Source organism: Oncorhynchus nerka, linkage group LG11 (assembly GCF_034236695.1).
Source record: "Oncorhynchus nerka isolate Pitt River linkage group LG11, Oner_Uvic_2.0, whole genome shotgun sequence".
NCBI lineage: Eukaryota > Metazoa > Chordata > Actinopteri > Salmoniformes > Salmonidae > Oncorhynchus > Oncorhynchus nerka.
The window spans coordinates 69893693-69909591 of record NC_088406.1 but is presented as its reverse complement, the minus strand read 5'-3'; the positions used below and the strand labels follow the sequence as shown (position 1 = coordinate 69909591).

At 47.2% G+C, this 15899-nt stretch overlaps 1 protein-coding gene across 1 annotated transcript in view; it reads right to left on the bottom strand.

The window, feature by feature from the left end:
• Nucleotides 1–15899, bottom strand: part of glra3 (glycine receptor, alpha 3) — a 69462-nt gene that overhangs the window by 30430 nt on the left and 23133 nt on the right. Inside the window, exons 5-6 of the mRNA XM_065024107.1 lie at nucleotides 13867–13949; nucleotides 6332–6469 (exon numbers count right to left, since the gene is read on the bottom strand). Of these exons, the coding sequence (XP_064880179.1) occupies nucleotides 6332–6469; nucleotides 13867–13949 (221 nt within the window). The remainder of the gene's footprint in view (nucleotides 1–6331; nucleotides 6470–13866; nucleotides 13950–15899) is intronic.

Genomic DNA, 15899 nt, shown 5'->3' with positions numbered 1-15899 from the left:
TAGGGAAAGCAGGCAAAGAAGGTGTTTAGTTTGTCTGGAAGCAAGACATCCGTGTCCTTGACGAGGTTGGTTTTCTTTTTGTAGTCCGTAATTGCCTGTAGACCCTGCCACATATGTCCCGTGTCTGAGCCATTGAATTGCAACTCAACTTTGTTCCTATATCGACATTTCGCTTGTTTGATTGCCTTGCAGAGGGATTAACTACACTGTTTATATTCGGCCATATTCCCCAACCTCTTTCCATGGTTGAACGCGGAGGTTCGCACTTTCAGTTCTACCCACGATTTCTGGTTAGGGTAGGTTTTAATAGTCACAGTGGGTGCAACATCTCCAATGCACTTCCTTATAAACTCACTCACCGAGTCAGTGTATAAATGGATGTTATTCTCTGAGGCTTCCCGGAACATTTCCCAGTCCGCGTGATCAAAACAATCTTGAAGCGTGGTCAGACCAGAGTTGAATGGTTCTAGTCATGGGAACATTCTGTTTTAGTTTCTGCCTATAGGACGGTAGGAGCAAGATGGAGTCGTGGTTGGATTTTCCGAAGGAAGGGCGGGGAGGGCCTTGTATGGATTAGAGTAGCAGTGATCAAGTGTATTGCCAGCGCAGGTGCTACAGTCAATGTGTTGGTAGAATTTAGGTAGACTTGTTCACAAATTAGCTTTGTTAAAATCCCCAGCTACAATAAATTCAGCCTCATAAAATATATTTTCCAGTTTACATAGATTCCAGTGAAGTAACTATTTCTCTCTCTCTACGTCTCACTCACTCACTCACTCACTCACTCACTCACTCACTCACTCACTCACTCACTCACTCACTCACTCACTGTGCGCGCCTGGCAAATGAGTGAATGTTGGTGATCCTTGACTTGCCCTCGACCTATACACACAACTCTCCCACTGTTTATTCCTCAAGATCATGTCTTGAAAACAAACACAGAGAAATTCTGGAGTGCTACATGCCTCCCCCTGTCCTCCTACCGTCTCCTCCAGCACAGAGCGCTCTCTTTCTTTCCTGCCTGACCCCCCCCCTCTCCCCCTTCTCCTTATGTGAGACAGGACAGAGAGCTGACAGCTTCTAAAAATAGCAGCCTGGGTAGAGGCATGTTCTGGCCCTCTCCATTCATACACTTTGGCTTTTTTGTGCATATAACAAAACTAAAAGATGAAGCTTTTCTAAGAAGTTAAAACGAGGTCCTGACATTTCTCAGGAGGGCTTTAGTTTAGAGACTGTTTGGTGGTTTACCAGTTCACCAAGGCTGCACATTAAACCATTACCATAGAGTGAATAGCAAGTGGAATAACAATTCCATAGCTACTGTATAACCAAAATGTGTTCATTTATGCTCTTACTCTTTTTATAAGTTGAAATGACTATAATAGCCAAAGAAAAAGCGATACTGGTATTAAAACTGAATCTCTTTTCAAGTAGTCAGCAGCCAAAACACCTCTTATTGATAGGGGACTGTTTCAGCCTCACTCTAAACACTGTTGACGTGACAACCATGGAAGCCTAGACATGCACTAAGGAGCTTGTTATATATAATTAACGTAGCGAAAGGAGGAAAAAACAAGCTTTTTCAATTATCAGATGACATTCCTTCTCCTACATCTGTCCCCCCTCTCTCTCTGTCCCCCCTTCTCTCTGTCCCCCTTCTCTCTCTGTCCCCCTTCTCTCTCTGTCCCCCTCTCTCTCTGTCCCCCTCTCACTCTGTCCCCCTTCTCTCTCTGTCCCCCTCTCTCTCTGTCCCCCTTCTCTCTCTGTACCCCCTCTCTGTACCCCCTCTCTCTCTGTACCCCCTCTCTCTATGTGGACCCCCTTTCTCTCTCTCTGTACCCCCTTCTCTCTGTCCCCCTCCCTCTGTCCACCCCCTCTCTCTGTACCCCCTCTCTCTGTACCCCCTTCTCTCTGTCCCCCCTCTCTCTCCCCCTTCTGTACCTCCCCTTCTCTCTGTACCCCCTTCTCTCTGTCCCCCCCTCTCTCTGTACCCCCTTCTCTCTGTCCCCCCTTCTCTCTGTACTCCTCCTTCTCTCTGTACCCCCCTTCTCTCTGTACCTCCCTTTCTCTCTGTACCCCTTCTCTCTGTCCCCCCTCTCTCTGTACTCTCCCTCTCTGACTCCCCCTCTCTCTGTCCCCCCTCTCTCTCTGTACCCGCCTCTCTCTGTACCCCCTTCTCTCTGTCCCCCTTCTCTCTGTACCCCCTCTCTCTCTGTCCCCGCTCTCTCTATCCCCCTTCTCTCTTTACTCCCCTTCTCTCTTTACCCCCCTTATCTCTGTCCCCCCTTCTCTCTGCCCCCCTCCTCTGTCCACCCCCTCTCTCTGTACCCCCTCTCTCTGTACCCCCTTCTCTCTGTCCCCCTCTCTCTGTCCCCCTCTCTCTCTGTACCCCCTTCTCTCTGTACCTCCCCTTCTCTCTGTACCCCCTTCTCTCTGTCCCCCCTCTCTCTGTACCCCCTTCTCTCTGTCCCCCTTCTCTCTGTACTCCTCCTTCTCTCTGTACCCCCTTCTCTCTGTACCTCCCTTTCTCTCTGTACCCCCTTCTCTCTGTCCCCCTCTCTCTGTACTCTCCCTCTCTGACTCCCCCTCTCTCTCTGTCCCCCCTCTCTCTCTGTACCCGCCTCTCTCTCTGTACCCCCCTTTTCTCTGTCCCCCTTCTCTCTGTACCCCCTCTCTCTCTGTCCCCCGCTCTCTCTATCCCCCTTCTCTCTTTACTCCCCTTCTCTCTTTACCCCCCCTTCTCTCTTCCCCCCCTTCTCTCTGTACTCCCCCTTCTCTCTCTGTACTCCCCCTTCTCTCTCTGTACTCCCCCTTCTCTCTGCACACCCCCTTCTCTCTCAGCACGCCCCCTTCTCTCTGCACTCCCCCTTCTTTCTGTACTCCCCCTTCTCTCTCTCTCTCTGTACTCCCCTTCTCTCTCTGTACTCCCCCTTCTCTGTACTCCCCTTCTCTCTCTGTACTCCCCCTTCTCTCTCTGTACTCCCCTTCTCTCTCTGTACTCCCCCTTCTCTCTGTCCCCCTTCTCTCTGTCCCCCATTCTCTCTGTACTTCCCCCTTCTCTCTGTCCCCCACTTATCTCTGTACTCCCCCTTCTCTCTCTGTACTTCCCCTTCTCTCTCTGTACTCCCCCTTCTCTCTCTGTACTCCCCCTCTCTCTCTGTCCCCCCTTCTCTCTCTGACCCCCCTCTCTCTCTGTACCCCCCTTTTCTCTGTCCCCCTTCTCTCTGTACCCCTCTCTCTCTGTCCCCCGCTCTCTCTATCCCCCTTCTCTCTTTACTCCCCTTCTCTCTTTAACCCCCTTCTCTCTGTCCCCCTTCTCTCTGTACACCCCCTTCTCTCTGTACTCCCCCTCTCTCTGTACCCCCTTCTCTCTGTCCCCCTTCTCTCTGTACTCCTCCTTCTCTCTGTACCCCCTTCTCTCTGTACCTCCCTTTCTCTCTGTACCCCCTCTCTCTGTACTCTCCCTCTCTCTGACTCCCCCTCTCTCTGTCCCCCCTTCTCTCTGTACTCCTCCTTCTCTCTGTACCCCCTTCTCTCTGTACCTCCCTTTCTCTCTGTACCCCCTTCTCTCTGACTCCCCCTCTCTCTCTGTCCCCCTCTCTCTCTGTACCCCCTCTCTCTCTGTACCCCCTTTTCTCTGTACCCCCTTTTCTCTGTACCCCTCTCTCTCTGCCCCCCGCTCTCTCTATCCCCCTTCTCTCTTTACTCCCCCTTCTCTCTTTACTCCCCTTCTCTCTTTACTCCCCCTTCTCTCTGTACTCCCCTTCTCTCTCTGTACTCCCCCTTCTCTCTCTGTACTCCCCTTCTCTCTGCACCCCCTTCTCTCTCTGCACTCCCCCTTCTCTCTGTCCCTCCCTTCTCTTTCTGTACTCCCCCTTCTCTCTCTGTACTCCCCTTCTCTCTCTGTACTCCCCCTTCTCTCTGTCCCCCCTTCTCTCTGTCCCCCATTCTCTCTGTACTCCCCCCTTCTCTCTGTCCCCCACTTATCTCTGTACTCCCCTTCTCTCTCTGTACTTCCCCTTCTCTCTCTGTACTCCCCTTCTCTCTCTGACACCCCCTCTCTCTGTACCCCCCTCTCTCTCTGTACCCCCTTTTCTCTGTCCCCCTTCTCTCTGTACCCCTCTCTCTCTGTCCCCGCTCTCTCTATCCCCCTTCTCTCTGTACTCCCCCTTCTCTCTCTGTACTCCCCCTTCTCTCTGCACCCCCTTCTCTCTCAGCACCCCCCTTCTCTCTGCACTCCCCCTTCTCTCTGTCCCCCCACCTTCTCTTTCTGTACTCCCCCTTCTCTCTCTGTACTCCAACTTCTCTCTCTGTACTCCCCTTCTCTCTCTGTACTCCCCTTCTCTCTGACCCCCTTCTCTCTGTCCCCTATTCTCTCTGTACTCCCCCTTCTCTCTGTCCCCCACTTATTTCTGTACTCCCCCTTCTCTCTCTGTACTTCCCTTCTCTCTCTGTACTCCCCCTTCTCTCTCTGTTCTCCCCCTTCTCTCCGTCCCCCCCTTCTCTCTGTCCCCCCTTCTCTCCGTACTCCCCATTCTCTCCGTCCCCCCTTCTCTCTGTCCCCCACTTCTCTCTCACTCCCCCCTTCTCTCTCTGTACTCCCCCTTCTCTCTGTCCCCCTTCTCTCTGTCCCCCTTCTCTCTGTCCCCCACTTCTCTCTGTCCCCCCTTTCTCTCTGTCCTCCCCTTCTCTCTGTCCCCCTTCTCTCTGTCCCCCACTTCTCTCTGTACTCCCCCTTCTCTCTCCGTACTCCCCATTCTCTCTGTCCCCCCTTCTCTCTGTACCCCCTCTCTCTGTACCCCCTTCTCTCTATCCCCCCTTCTCTCTGTCCCCCTTCTCTCTGTCCTCCCCTTCTCTCTATGACCCCCTTCTCTCTGTCCCCCCTTCTCTCTGTACCCCCTTCTCTCTGTCCCCCACTTCTCTCTGTACTCCCCCTTCTCTCTCCGTACTCCCCATTCTCTCTGTCCACCCCTTCTCTCTGTCCACCCCTTCTCTCTATCCACCCCTTCTCTCTGTCCCCCCTTCTCTCTGTCCCCCACTTCTCTCTCACTCCCACTTCTCTCTCACCCCCACTTCTCTCTCACTCCCACTTCTCTCTCACCCCCACTTCTCTCCCTGCCTCCATCCACCCACCCACCCATCCAAGCCTCTTCCATTCTCTCTGCTGCTCTCAGTCATCTAAAAATACATCTTCGTTTCCTTTTCTCCCTCTCGTTAATTGAAGCACAACATACTCCTGATTAGCCAGGAGTGAGGAAGCGGGCGTGCTAAGGCTGACTTAGCGTTGGCAATAAGGACATGACAGGCCCATGAAAGATGCAGGTAGAAGAAATTACATTATTCAGCCTGCAATGCCTCCTACTTCACTGTGCACTTTACGTCACTGGCTGAATAAGGCCACACTTAGGCTGCATCTGAAATAGGGCTGGTCAAAAGTAGTGCACTATATAGGGAATATGCGCGCCATTTGGGACACACCCTCACTCTAACTAGTGCTGTGGTAGACTGGAGCATCACACTTCACTGGCTGGCTGGCTGGCTGTAAACAAGTCTATAGTTGCGTTAGACAGTATTTTGACCAATCAGATCAGTTCTAAAAAAGAGCTGACGTTATAAAAATTATAATAAGGCCAAACTTATAATATTAGATAGTGGTGCAGTTAGCTGGAGATGTGGAGTTGTTTTTCTGTTTTGTGAAAGAAGACCAAGGTTGAATTCCCGAATTGGAACCGTGTTCTCTGACATTGCTGTTGTAAGAAATGGTAATAGAGCTCTGCTGATGTGGAGAATGTTGTGAGCCATATAGCGTGTTCATATGCAGTCTGTGAATATCGAAACCATCTTGAACGGAGTAAAAAAAAAAAAGTCCGACTGTTTCGGCTCAAAGCCATTTAGAAGAGCACTATGAATGTTCTACTTTTCAAATGTAGATGGAAATGTAAATTCATGAATTGTGATCATTCCTTCAACGTCGTCAAGCTATTATACCACTAAGATGAACAGGTCACCAGCAACCCATTACCTTGTTTGTGCATTCTGTTTCCTTTGAATGAGTCACAGATTTACAAAGCAGAAGCGTGAAGACTCTTGTCCCACCATTATTCTTAGCGTTGGTGTTGATGATGCCATACGAAAACCTAATTAGATTTCACAATTAAGGTCCCATCTTTCAACTCTAACTGTGTGGAACAGCCGGAGGAAGGCTCTGTGCATATTCACTAAACCTCATCACATAAAAAGTAGCCTCATTTGGGATGGAAGATCATCTTTAGTGTTTCTGCACAGTCCGACTGCAATGGACTCGACCTCAAACACTCCCATTGTATCTTACCTGTGTTATAGTGCTTGGTGCAGTATCTCAGATCCGTCTCATCCTTCATTATGAACTGTGGGAGGGTCAACCCATCAGCTACCTGGACTGGTCCATTCTCCTGCCACTCAAAGATCAGGTCGTTCATTGTGTAGCCAACTGGAAAAGAAGAGAGGCGGGACTTGCAATCAGATAATATAGCCTCGGCCCGGGTTACTGTACAGTAAAAGTACTGTGTTTATCAACAGCTGACGTAAAAAAGCTTTTATAAATACATATTCAATTGATGATTTATACATTTCATATCTCCACCTAGACCAGATTTATGGGAAGATCAAAATATCATGGATACCCTTTGTGTTATATGCTGTATCATACAATATCAATAGTATGGATTACACTGCATCAAGGATAAGTTGTTCCTTTCAATAGATCAACCAGGAGTCAATGTTGTTAATGTCGCACTGTCTTTAGTGCTAAAGGAATAAGCACGGGCAGACTTCATGGGCCAACCCACTATTTAGTATACCAATCCACTATTTAGTATACCAATCCACTATTTAGTATACCAACCCACTATTTAGTATACCAATCCACTATTTAGTATACCAACCCACTATTTAGTATACCAATCCACTATTTAGTATACCAATCCACTATTTAGTATACCAATCCACTATTTAGTATACCAATCCACTATTTAGCATACCAATCCACTATTTAGTATACCAATCCACTATTTAGCATACCAATCCACTATTTAGTATACCAATCCACTATTTAGTATACCAATCCACTATTTAGTATACCAATCCACTATTTAGTATACCAATCCACTATTTAGTATGCCAATCCACTCTTTAGTATGCCAATCCACTATTTAGTATACCAATCCACTATTTAGTATACCAATCCATTTGGCCGCCTTTCGTTCCAGTTCTCTGCTGCCTGTGACTGGAACGAATTGCAAAAATCGCTGAAGTTGGAGACTTTTATCTCCCTCACCAACTTCAAACATCTGCTATCTGAGCAGCTAACCGATCGCTGCAGCTGTACATAGTCTATCGGTAAATAGCCCACCCAATTGTACCTACCTCTTCCCCATACTGTTAATATTTATTTACTTTTCTGCTCTTTTGCACACCAATATCTCTACCTGTACATGACCATCTGATCATTTATCACTCCAGTGTTAATCTGCAAAATTGTAATTATTCGCCTACCTCCTCATGCCTTTTGCACACAATGTATATAGACTCTCTTTTTTTTCTACTGTGTTATTGACTTGTTAATTGTTTACTCCATGTGTAACTCTGTGTTGTCTGTTCACACCGCTATGCTTTATCTTGGCCAGGTCGCAGTTGCAAATGAGAACTTGTTCTCAACTAGCCTACCTGGTTAAATAAATGTGAAATAAAAAAAATGTAGTATACCAATCCACTATTTAGTATACCAACCCACTATTTAGTATACCAATCCACTATTTAGTATACCAATCCACTATTTAGTATACCAACCCACTATTTAGTATACCAATCCACTATTTAGTATACCAACCCACTATTTAGTATACCAATCCACTATTTAGTATACCAATCCACTATTTAGCATACCAATCCACTATTTAGTATACCAATCCACTATTTAGTATACCAATCCACTATTTAGTATACCAATCCACTATTTAGTATGCCAATCCACTCTTTAGTATGCCAATCCACTATTTAGTATGCCAATCCACAACAACCTTGGATTATAATGGTTTATCCATTCAAAAATGGGTAATTCAGGCAATGATTTCCCAGGATGGAATGTGTGACTGAGGCCTTACAGATAATGGAGTGACTGACGTGAAAGGAGGAGGGATGGAATGTGTGACTGAGGCCTTACAGATAATGGAGTGACTGACGTGAAAGGATGGGGGATGGAATGTGTGACTGAGGCTTTACAGATAATGGAGTGACTGACGTGAAAGGAGGAGGGATGGAATGTGTGACTGAGGCCTTACAGATAATGGAGTGACTGACGTGAAAGGAGGAGGGATGGAACGTGTGACTGAGGCCTTACAGATAATGGAGTGACTGACGTGAAAGGAGGGGGGATGGAAAGTGCTCTAATGTGATCAGATGAACAAAACAAGTCTGATTCTAAAGCTATGTTGACTCTACGATAATATCTCAGGAACGGCATGTAAAACTGGGACCTTGAAATAGGGAAAAAAAGGAATCCATTAGTTTATTCCTCGGAATAAAGTCCCAGTTAACTGAGTACTAGTCATGCTAATGACCTCTTTCCATTTGAAGCATTAACATCTCCTATGGTGTCCATCAGCTAGCTTGTCACGTTCAGACCTTTATTTCCTTTGTTTTGTCATTATTTAGGATGGTCAGGGCGTGAGTGGGGGTGGGCAGTCTATGTTTGTTTTTCTAGGTTTTGGGTATTTCTATGTTTCGGCCTAGTATGGTTCTCAATCAGAGGCAGGTGTCATTAGTTGTCTCTGATTGAGAATCATACTTAGGTAGCCTGGGTTTCACTGTGTGTTTGTGGGTGATTGTTCCTGTCTCTGTGTTTTGCACCAGATAGGGCTGTTTTAGGTTTTCACACGTTTGTTGTTTTGCTAGTTATTTCATGTCTAGTTCCTTGATTAAAGAACATGAATAACCACCACGCTGCATTTTGGTCCGCTTCTCCTTCACCACAGGAAAACCCTTACAGAATCACCCACCACAACAGGACCAAGCGGCGTGGTAACGGGCAACAGCAACAGCGGCGCAAAGAGGAATGGACATGGGACGATGTATTGGACGGCAAGGGTTGCTACACCTGGGAGGAGATCCTGGCTGGACGGGATCGCCTTCCATGGGAACAGGTGGAGGCAGCTAGGAGAGCAGAGGCAGCCGGAGAGAGGAGCCAGCGATATGAGGGAACACGGCTGGCAAGGAAGCCCGAGAGGCAGCCCCAAAAATGTCTTGGGGGAGGCACACAGGAAGTGTGGCGAAGCCAGGTAGGAGACCTGCGCCAACTTCCTGTGCTTACCGGGGGGCGAGAGAGACCGGGCAGGCACCGTGTTATGCGGTGGAGCGCACGGTGTCCCCAGTGCGGGTGCATAGCCCGGTGCGGTACATTCCAGCTCCGCGTATCGGCCGGGCTAGAGTGGGCATCGAGCCAAGTGCCATGAAGCCGGCTCTATGCATCTGGTCTCCAGTGCGTCTCCTTGGGCCGGCTTACATGGCACCAGCCTTGCGTATGGTGTCCCCGGTTCCACCTCGCCGCACTGGCAGGGCGACTGGGACCATTCAACCAGGTAAGGTTGGGCAGGCTCGGTGCTCCAGAGCTCCAGTGCGCCTGCACGGTCCAGTCTATCCGTCACCACCTCCACGCACCAGCCCCCCGGTGGCAGCCCCCCGCACCAGGCTGTCTCTCCGGCTCATCCTTACAGGGGCTCCCTCCTCTCCAGCGCATCCGGAGTCTCCCGCCTGTTCGGCGCTACCAGAGCTCCCGCCCCTCATTCCAGAGGTGCCAGAGCTACTCAGTCCAGCGCTGCCAGAGCCTTCCTCTCCAGCGTTGACGGAGCTTCCCGTCTGCCCAGCGCCATCTGAGCTACCCGTCTGCCCAGCGCCATCTGAGCTACCCGTCTGCCCAGCGCCATCAGTCACCCATCTGCCCAGCGCCATCTGAGCCACCCGTCTGCCCAGCGCCGCCTGTGCCGCCAGTCTGCAAGGGGCCGCCTGTACCGCCAGTCTGCAAGGGGCCGCCAGTGCCGCCAGTCAGCCAGGGGCCGCCAGTGCCGCCAGTCAGCCAGGGGCCGCCAGTCAGCCAGGTGCCGCCAGTCAGCCCAGAGGCGCCAGAGCCCCTCAGCCCAGAGGCGCCAGAGCCCCTCAGCCCAGAGGCGCCAGAGCCCCTCAGCCCAGAGGCGCCAGAGCCCCTCAGCCCAGAGGCGCCAGAGCCCCTCAGCCCAGAGGCGCCAGAGCAGCTGCCCCTCTGTCCCGAGCAGCTGCCCCTCTGTCCCGAGCAGCTGCCCCTCTGTCCCGAGCAGCTGCACCTCTGTCCCGAGCTGCACCTCTGTCCAGTGGGGTCATTGAGAGGGGTTGCCATGGTTAGAGAGCCACGGAGGCGGACAATGAGGCGGACTAAGACAATGGTGAAGTGGGGTTCGCGTCCCGCGCCAGAGCCGCCACCGCGGACAGACGCCACCGCGGACAGACGCCACCGCGGACAGACGCCCACCCAGACCCTCCCCTATAGGTCAAGGTTTTGCGGCCGGAGTCCGCACCTTTGGGTACTGTCACGTTCTGACCTTTATTTCCTTTGTTTTGTATTTATTTAGTATGGTCAGGGCGTGAGTTGGGGTGGGCAGTCTGTTTGTTTTTCTATGATTTGGGTAGTTCTATGTTTCGGCCTAGTATGGTTCTCAATCAGAGGCAGGTGTCATTAGTTGTCTCTGATTGAGAATCATACTTAGGTAGCCTGGGTTTCACTGTGTGTTTGTGGGTGATTGTTCCTGTCTCTGTGTTTTGCACCAGATAGGGCTGTTTTAGGTTTTCACACGTTTGTTGTTTTGCTAGTTATTTCATGTCTAGTTCCTTGATTAAAGAACATGAATAACCACCACGCTGCATTTTGGTCCGCTTCTCCTTCACCACAGGAAAACCCTTACAGATCGTGACATAGCTGTAGGGAACGGGCATGCTAACAGCTATGCACTATTGTGCAAGATGAAAAAACTATCCAGTCTCCAGTAGGAAAATATATCTTTGAACGTAAGGACACTGAAAGATACCGACAAGAGTTAAATAATCAAGAGAAATGATATGAAATATTTGCAGCTGGATATAGAAGCATCTTGAATATATCTGCACCCCGCATGTAGGCTATTTATCTTTAACCCAACGTATCCCATGATGCAGTTCACCAGCCCAGGGGACTAGGCAGTGCAGACATTTCGGTTAATATTGGGAGATGAAATTAGACAAAGCAGCCTCCGCAGTATGAGTCAATGTACTGTAGTCACAACATGACTCAGAGCTTCCTCTGCTCCTACATTCCTATTGGCTCGCACTAATGGCTGATTTTCGAATGCCAGTTTACGTCTTAGGTGGTGGATGAGGTGCGTTTCCCCCTATGTGAAGCACTTGGAGCATCTGGAAAAGCTCTATACACTGTCCAATAAATGACATTATTAGGCTAAATACTGGCCATGCACTCTAAAGATGCTACAGTATCCCAACAGACCGACCATCATAACCATTCATTATAATTGATAAGATTTCATAAATGACATGAAATAACCCATGCCTATCTATTTCCCTCCATTCCAGACACCGGGCATCGACCCATCAACGTCATTCCCTTTTCACATTTGAGCTCACATTTCAAATGGCTAAAGCCAGCCAGAAGGGCCTCGCCAACTGTGGTACATAAAATAATGAAATAACCCCGGGGCCGTAAAAAACGAAGACAAATGACCTCCCCAAGCATTAAACAGTACAGCGCCATGGTAACTATCCCCTCGGGCCGCAACTGCACTGGAAAGGACAGGGTGTGTAAAAATGTATAACAACAATTAATGATGTAGCTCCATGTAATTATCGCGTCTCTGTGTCCATTTTGTACTTCTTTCCACACGTTAGAGAGGTGTAGAGGGGGGAGGAGACGGGAAAGTTAGAGGAGACCGAGGGAGGGGGGTGGGGGGGTCATTTAGCATGGTCATTACTATTAATATAAATGAATCCACCCTCTGCCACCCCTCTGAACATATTTAATTTGTAGGTAATGAAGGGAGACATAGAGGAGGGTTTCCTACTCGCTACCAGACATTGATTCACTTCCCACTCACTGCAGTGTCTTCCACATCTGACCATGTATGCCAACCTCTGCCTATACCCAAGTCAAATTATACGCTTTTCTCAACACACTACCTTGCTTATTAAAAATAGAGTCACTTCAAGTTCAGGCCAAGTTATAGCACATCATACAGACTGTTAATACATCGTTCATATTATATCATATGTGCTCCCTCTGTATTCCTTCAATATAAGTCATTGAGTCCTGCTGATTGGAGTGTTTCTACATGATCTTCTGTGGGTTAACGTGCTTGGCCTATCTGATCCAAGCCGTTCAGCGGCTGGCTGAGCAGAGCAGGCTTTCGTTTCGTGGGGTACAGTGTGTGTACAATGTGTCCACGCCACTGCTGCTAGCTCTGTGGGAGTAAAGTGTTATCTTGTGACTGGCGTTATCACAGTCATGTTTTGACTAGAGAGAGCGAGAGAGCGAGGGGAGTACTACATAGATGTCCTGGCTAAAAGCCTCTGCAGCTGCGACACAGCAGCAATCGGCATGAATTATTTTGCGACACACTCGGGCCCTTGTGCAAATGTACAGTGGGGCAAAAAAGTATTTAGTCAGACACCAATTGTGCAAGTTCTCCCACTTAAAAAGATGAGAGAGGCCTGTAATTTTCATCATAAGTAAACTTCAACTATGACACAAAATGAGAAAAAAAATTCCAGAAAATCACATTGTAGGATTTTTAATGAATTTATTTGCAAATTATGGTGGGAAATAAGTATTAAGTATTGTAAGTATTTGCCAATTTGCTACGTCTTTTAGTGGACAGCGGACACATCCAGTGCTGTGTCTCCTCAAGTCCACACATCTTTAACAAGGTAACGGAGCACTTCCTTTACTCCATGTGGTAAGTGCTAATAGGGCAGTGTGCTGTAGGGAGATGGGGAACGCATAGCGATTGATGGTCCACAGGGATTGATTTCTGCTGTGTAGGAACCCCACTCACAAACTGAAGCGGCTCGTCTTGATGGATGAAGTGATTGGGTCTTGAAATGCTCCGTATATGCACATATTCAGCCGGCACTTGATATGCTTATACATGTCCTCCCTTATTAGAAGTGCAGACTTTTGCATATCTAAATATATGTTAATAACCCTCCACTAACAGCCTTCATAACCAATTATGACTGGTCTACTGGCCTGAATGAGTCCATTCCACAAGGCCATATAGACAGTCCAGGCAGGAAGAGACCCTAGAGTATTAGGTCAGCGGTGTGTGTGTGTGTGTTTGTTAGAATGTGTGTGTGTGTGTGTGTGTGTAAGCGAGAGCCTACATTCGTGCATCTGTGTAGTCACAAGAGGACATACCACCCACACTGGCATGACAAGGCATTATTATCCTACCCAGGTAAACCCATGCCCACGCTCTCTCAACCACAAATCTTATCATATTATTTTACCAGTGACCTCATTATTTATTGGAACTATAAAAAGCTCCCTACTGCCCGTCAGATGAAAAATTCAATCTGAACATCTTACGTAACAGGCTTTTGTCATTTTATTCCAAATATCCACGATGGATACTGCAGTCACAGGGCTGTAATGGGTAGATAGCATACTAAATACTGCAGTACTACTACAGTAATACTATAGTGCTGTACTCATTTACATTTACATTTAAGTCATTTAGCAGACGCTCTTATCCAGAGCGACTTACAAAAAAATGTTTTATCAGTGCATTCATCTGCTTAATTGTATAGCCTACTCACAGCTCTCTAGCTGCATGATACACGTCTGTACGTCCATGGGGAAGTTCTTCAAGTCCATCGGACAGGAGAGGGTTAATGTCAATCTGGAAAACAGACAATAGAAAATAAAAACATTTGAGTATACATCCCAACTATAAGGCATAGGTATCGTTTGACTTGAAAGGGGCTACACATTAGGCATGCATAACTACTTTGCATATTCATCAGCATTATCACGTGCCTTATGAATGTGTTAAGTATGGGTTCTGAATGTGTTAAGTATGGGTTCTGAATGTGTTAAGTATGGGTTATGCATGTGTTAAGTATGGGTTCTGAATGTGTTAAGTATGGGTTCTGAATGTGTTAAGTATGGGTTCTGAATGTGTTAAGTATGGGTTATGAATGTGTTAAGTATGGGTTCTGAATGTGTTAAGTATGGGTTCTGAATGTGTTAAGTATGGGTTCTGAATGTGTTAAGTATGGGTTATGAATGTGTTAAGTATGGGTTCTGAATGTGTTAAGTATGGGTTCTGAATGTGTTAAGTATGGGTTCTGAATGTGTTTTGAATTCCTTTATGTAGGTACCCATCACATTAGGTAGGAGCAGATTTTCTGCTAAGGCCAGACAAAATTGATTCACTGTTTAACGGATTTTCCCCCCAGAAAAGGGAGGCGAGCGAGCAAAAAAAAGTAAAAATTAATAATCATTCAGGACGATAAGGAATTACAAGACTTTACCACATTGTCCTAGGCTATATGGACATAAACAATACGCAAAATATTCCATTTCAGACTTATCAGATTATCATTATTAATACACAAATTAACATTATTCACATAGGATGTATAATAGAATGCAATATTCTATCATATTCAAATATGATTGAAAAAAATAAAGTTATGAATGTATGAATGTTTTATCAGTGCATTCATCTGCTTAATTGTATAGCCTAACAAATTCAAGAATGATTAACTGTAAATAACTGTAATCAAATTCAAATGTTGATGCACAATAATGAGTTCATTACCTGAATGCATCTCTATAGCCGAGGCGTTGACAAAATAGTCATACACATATGATTAGGCCGCTCATAGAGTAAGGTCTGCCAAATGAATGTAGCAGTGGATAAAATACATCAATCCAGCCATACAGTATAACCTTTCATCATCATTCAAAAAATACATACATGCACAATTAGAAGCGTCAATCTACATAGATCAAACGTGACCAAATGCGAGCCCAGTAACTTCTCACCGCCTCCTCCTTCGACTGTCTCGTCTGGCTGCCACGAATCTCCCCCACCTGCTGATCTGCACGAAGTGTGTGCGTGCCACTGGCGAAGCACTTTGCTCGGCGTGCTAGCTGTTCTTGACCGCGCATCATCACTTCAAACGCATTCCGTCGTGGTGTTATCGGTACTTACATTTTACCGGTACTACCAGTAGTAAGTTATAAATCGCCATTCAGCTGACACACTTTGATTTCATCAATCATTTTGACTTCAATTTGGCTGTCTAAAATACTATCAGCTTGCACTGCGTCTTTGCTGATGAATGCCCTGATCTCCGATGCAATAACCATGAATTTAACCGAATGTTTGTTTATAATGAGGGACGTCCCACGTTTAACCTGGACACATAAATATTAGGAATTTGCGCTGACTTCAGCCTTGAAGGCGTGAGAGAGAAATTAAACATCTGCACGTCGACTTCAGGTGCCAGCGTGTGTGTTTCACTGTCCAATCTGAGGCTCGAACATGATCTGAGCGAGTGATCTGAGTCGGTTTGGTCTCTTGGGAAAGCCTCAAAAAAGAGCGTACAGTGCATTATAAACAGAGCATATATTGGCCAAAAAATAACACATCTGATTATTAGTTGTTGTTTTTTTAATTGGGGTGTTGAGAAAAGTGAGGCGGGGCATCCATTAAACAGTAATTCAACATTGTCCAGCCTAACCTACACTCTTAGGGAAAAAAGGTGATATCTAAAATGGTTCTTCAGCTGTCCACATAGAAGAACCCTTCGAAGAACCCTTTTTGGTTCCAGGTAGAACC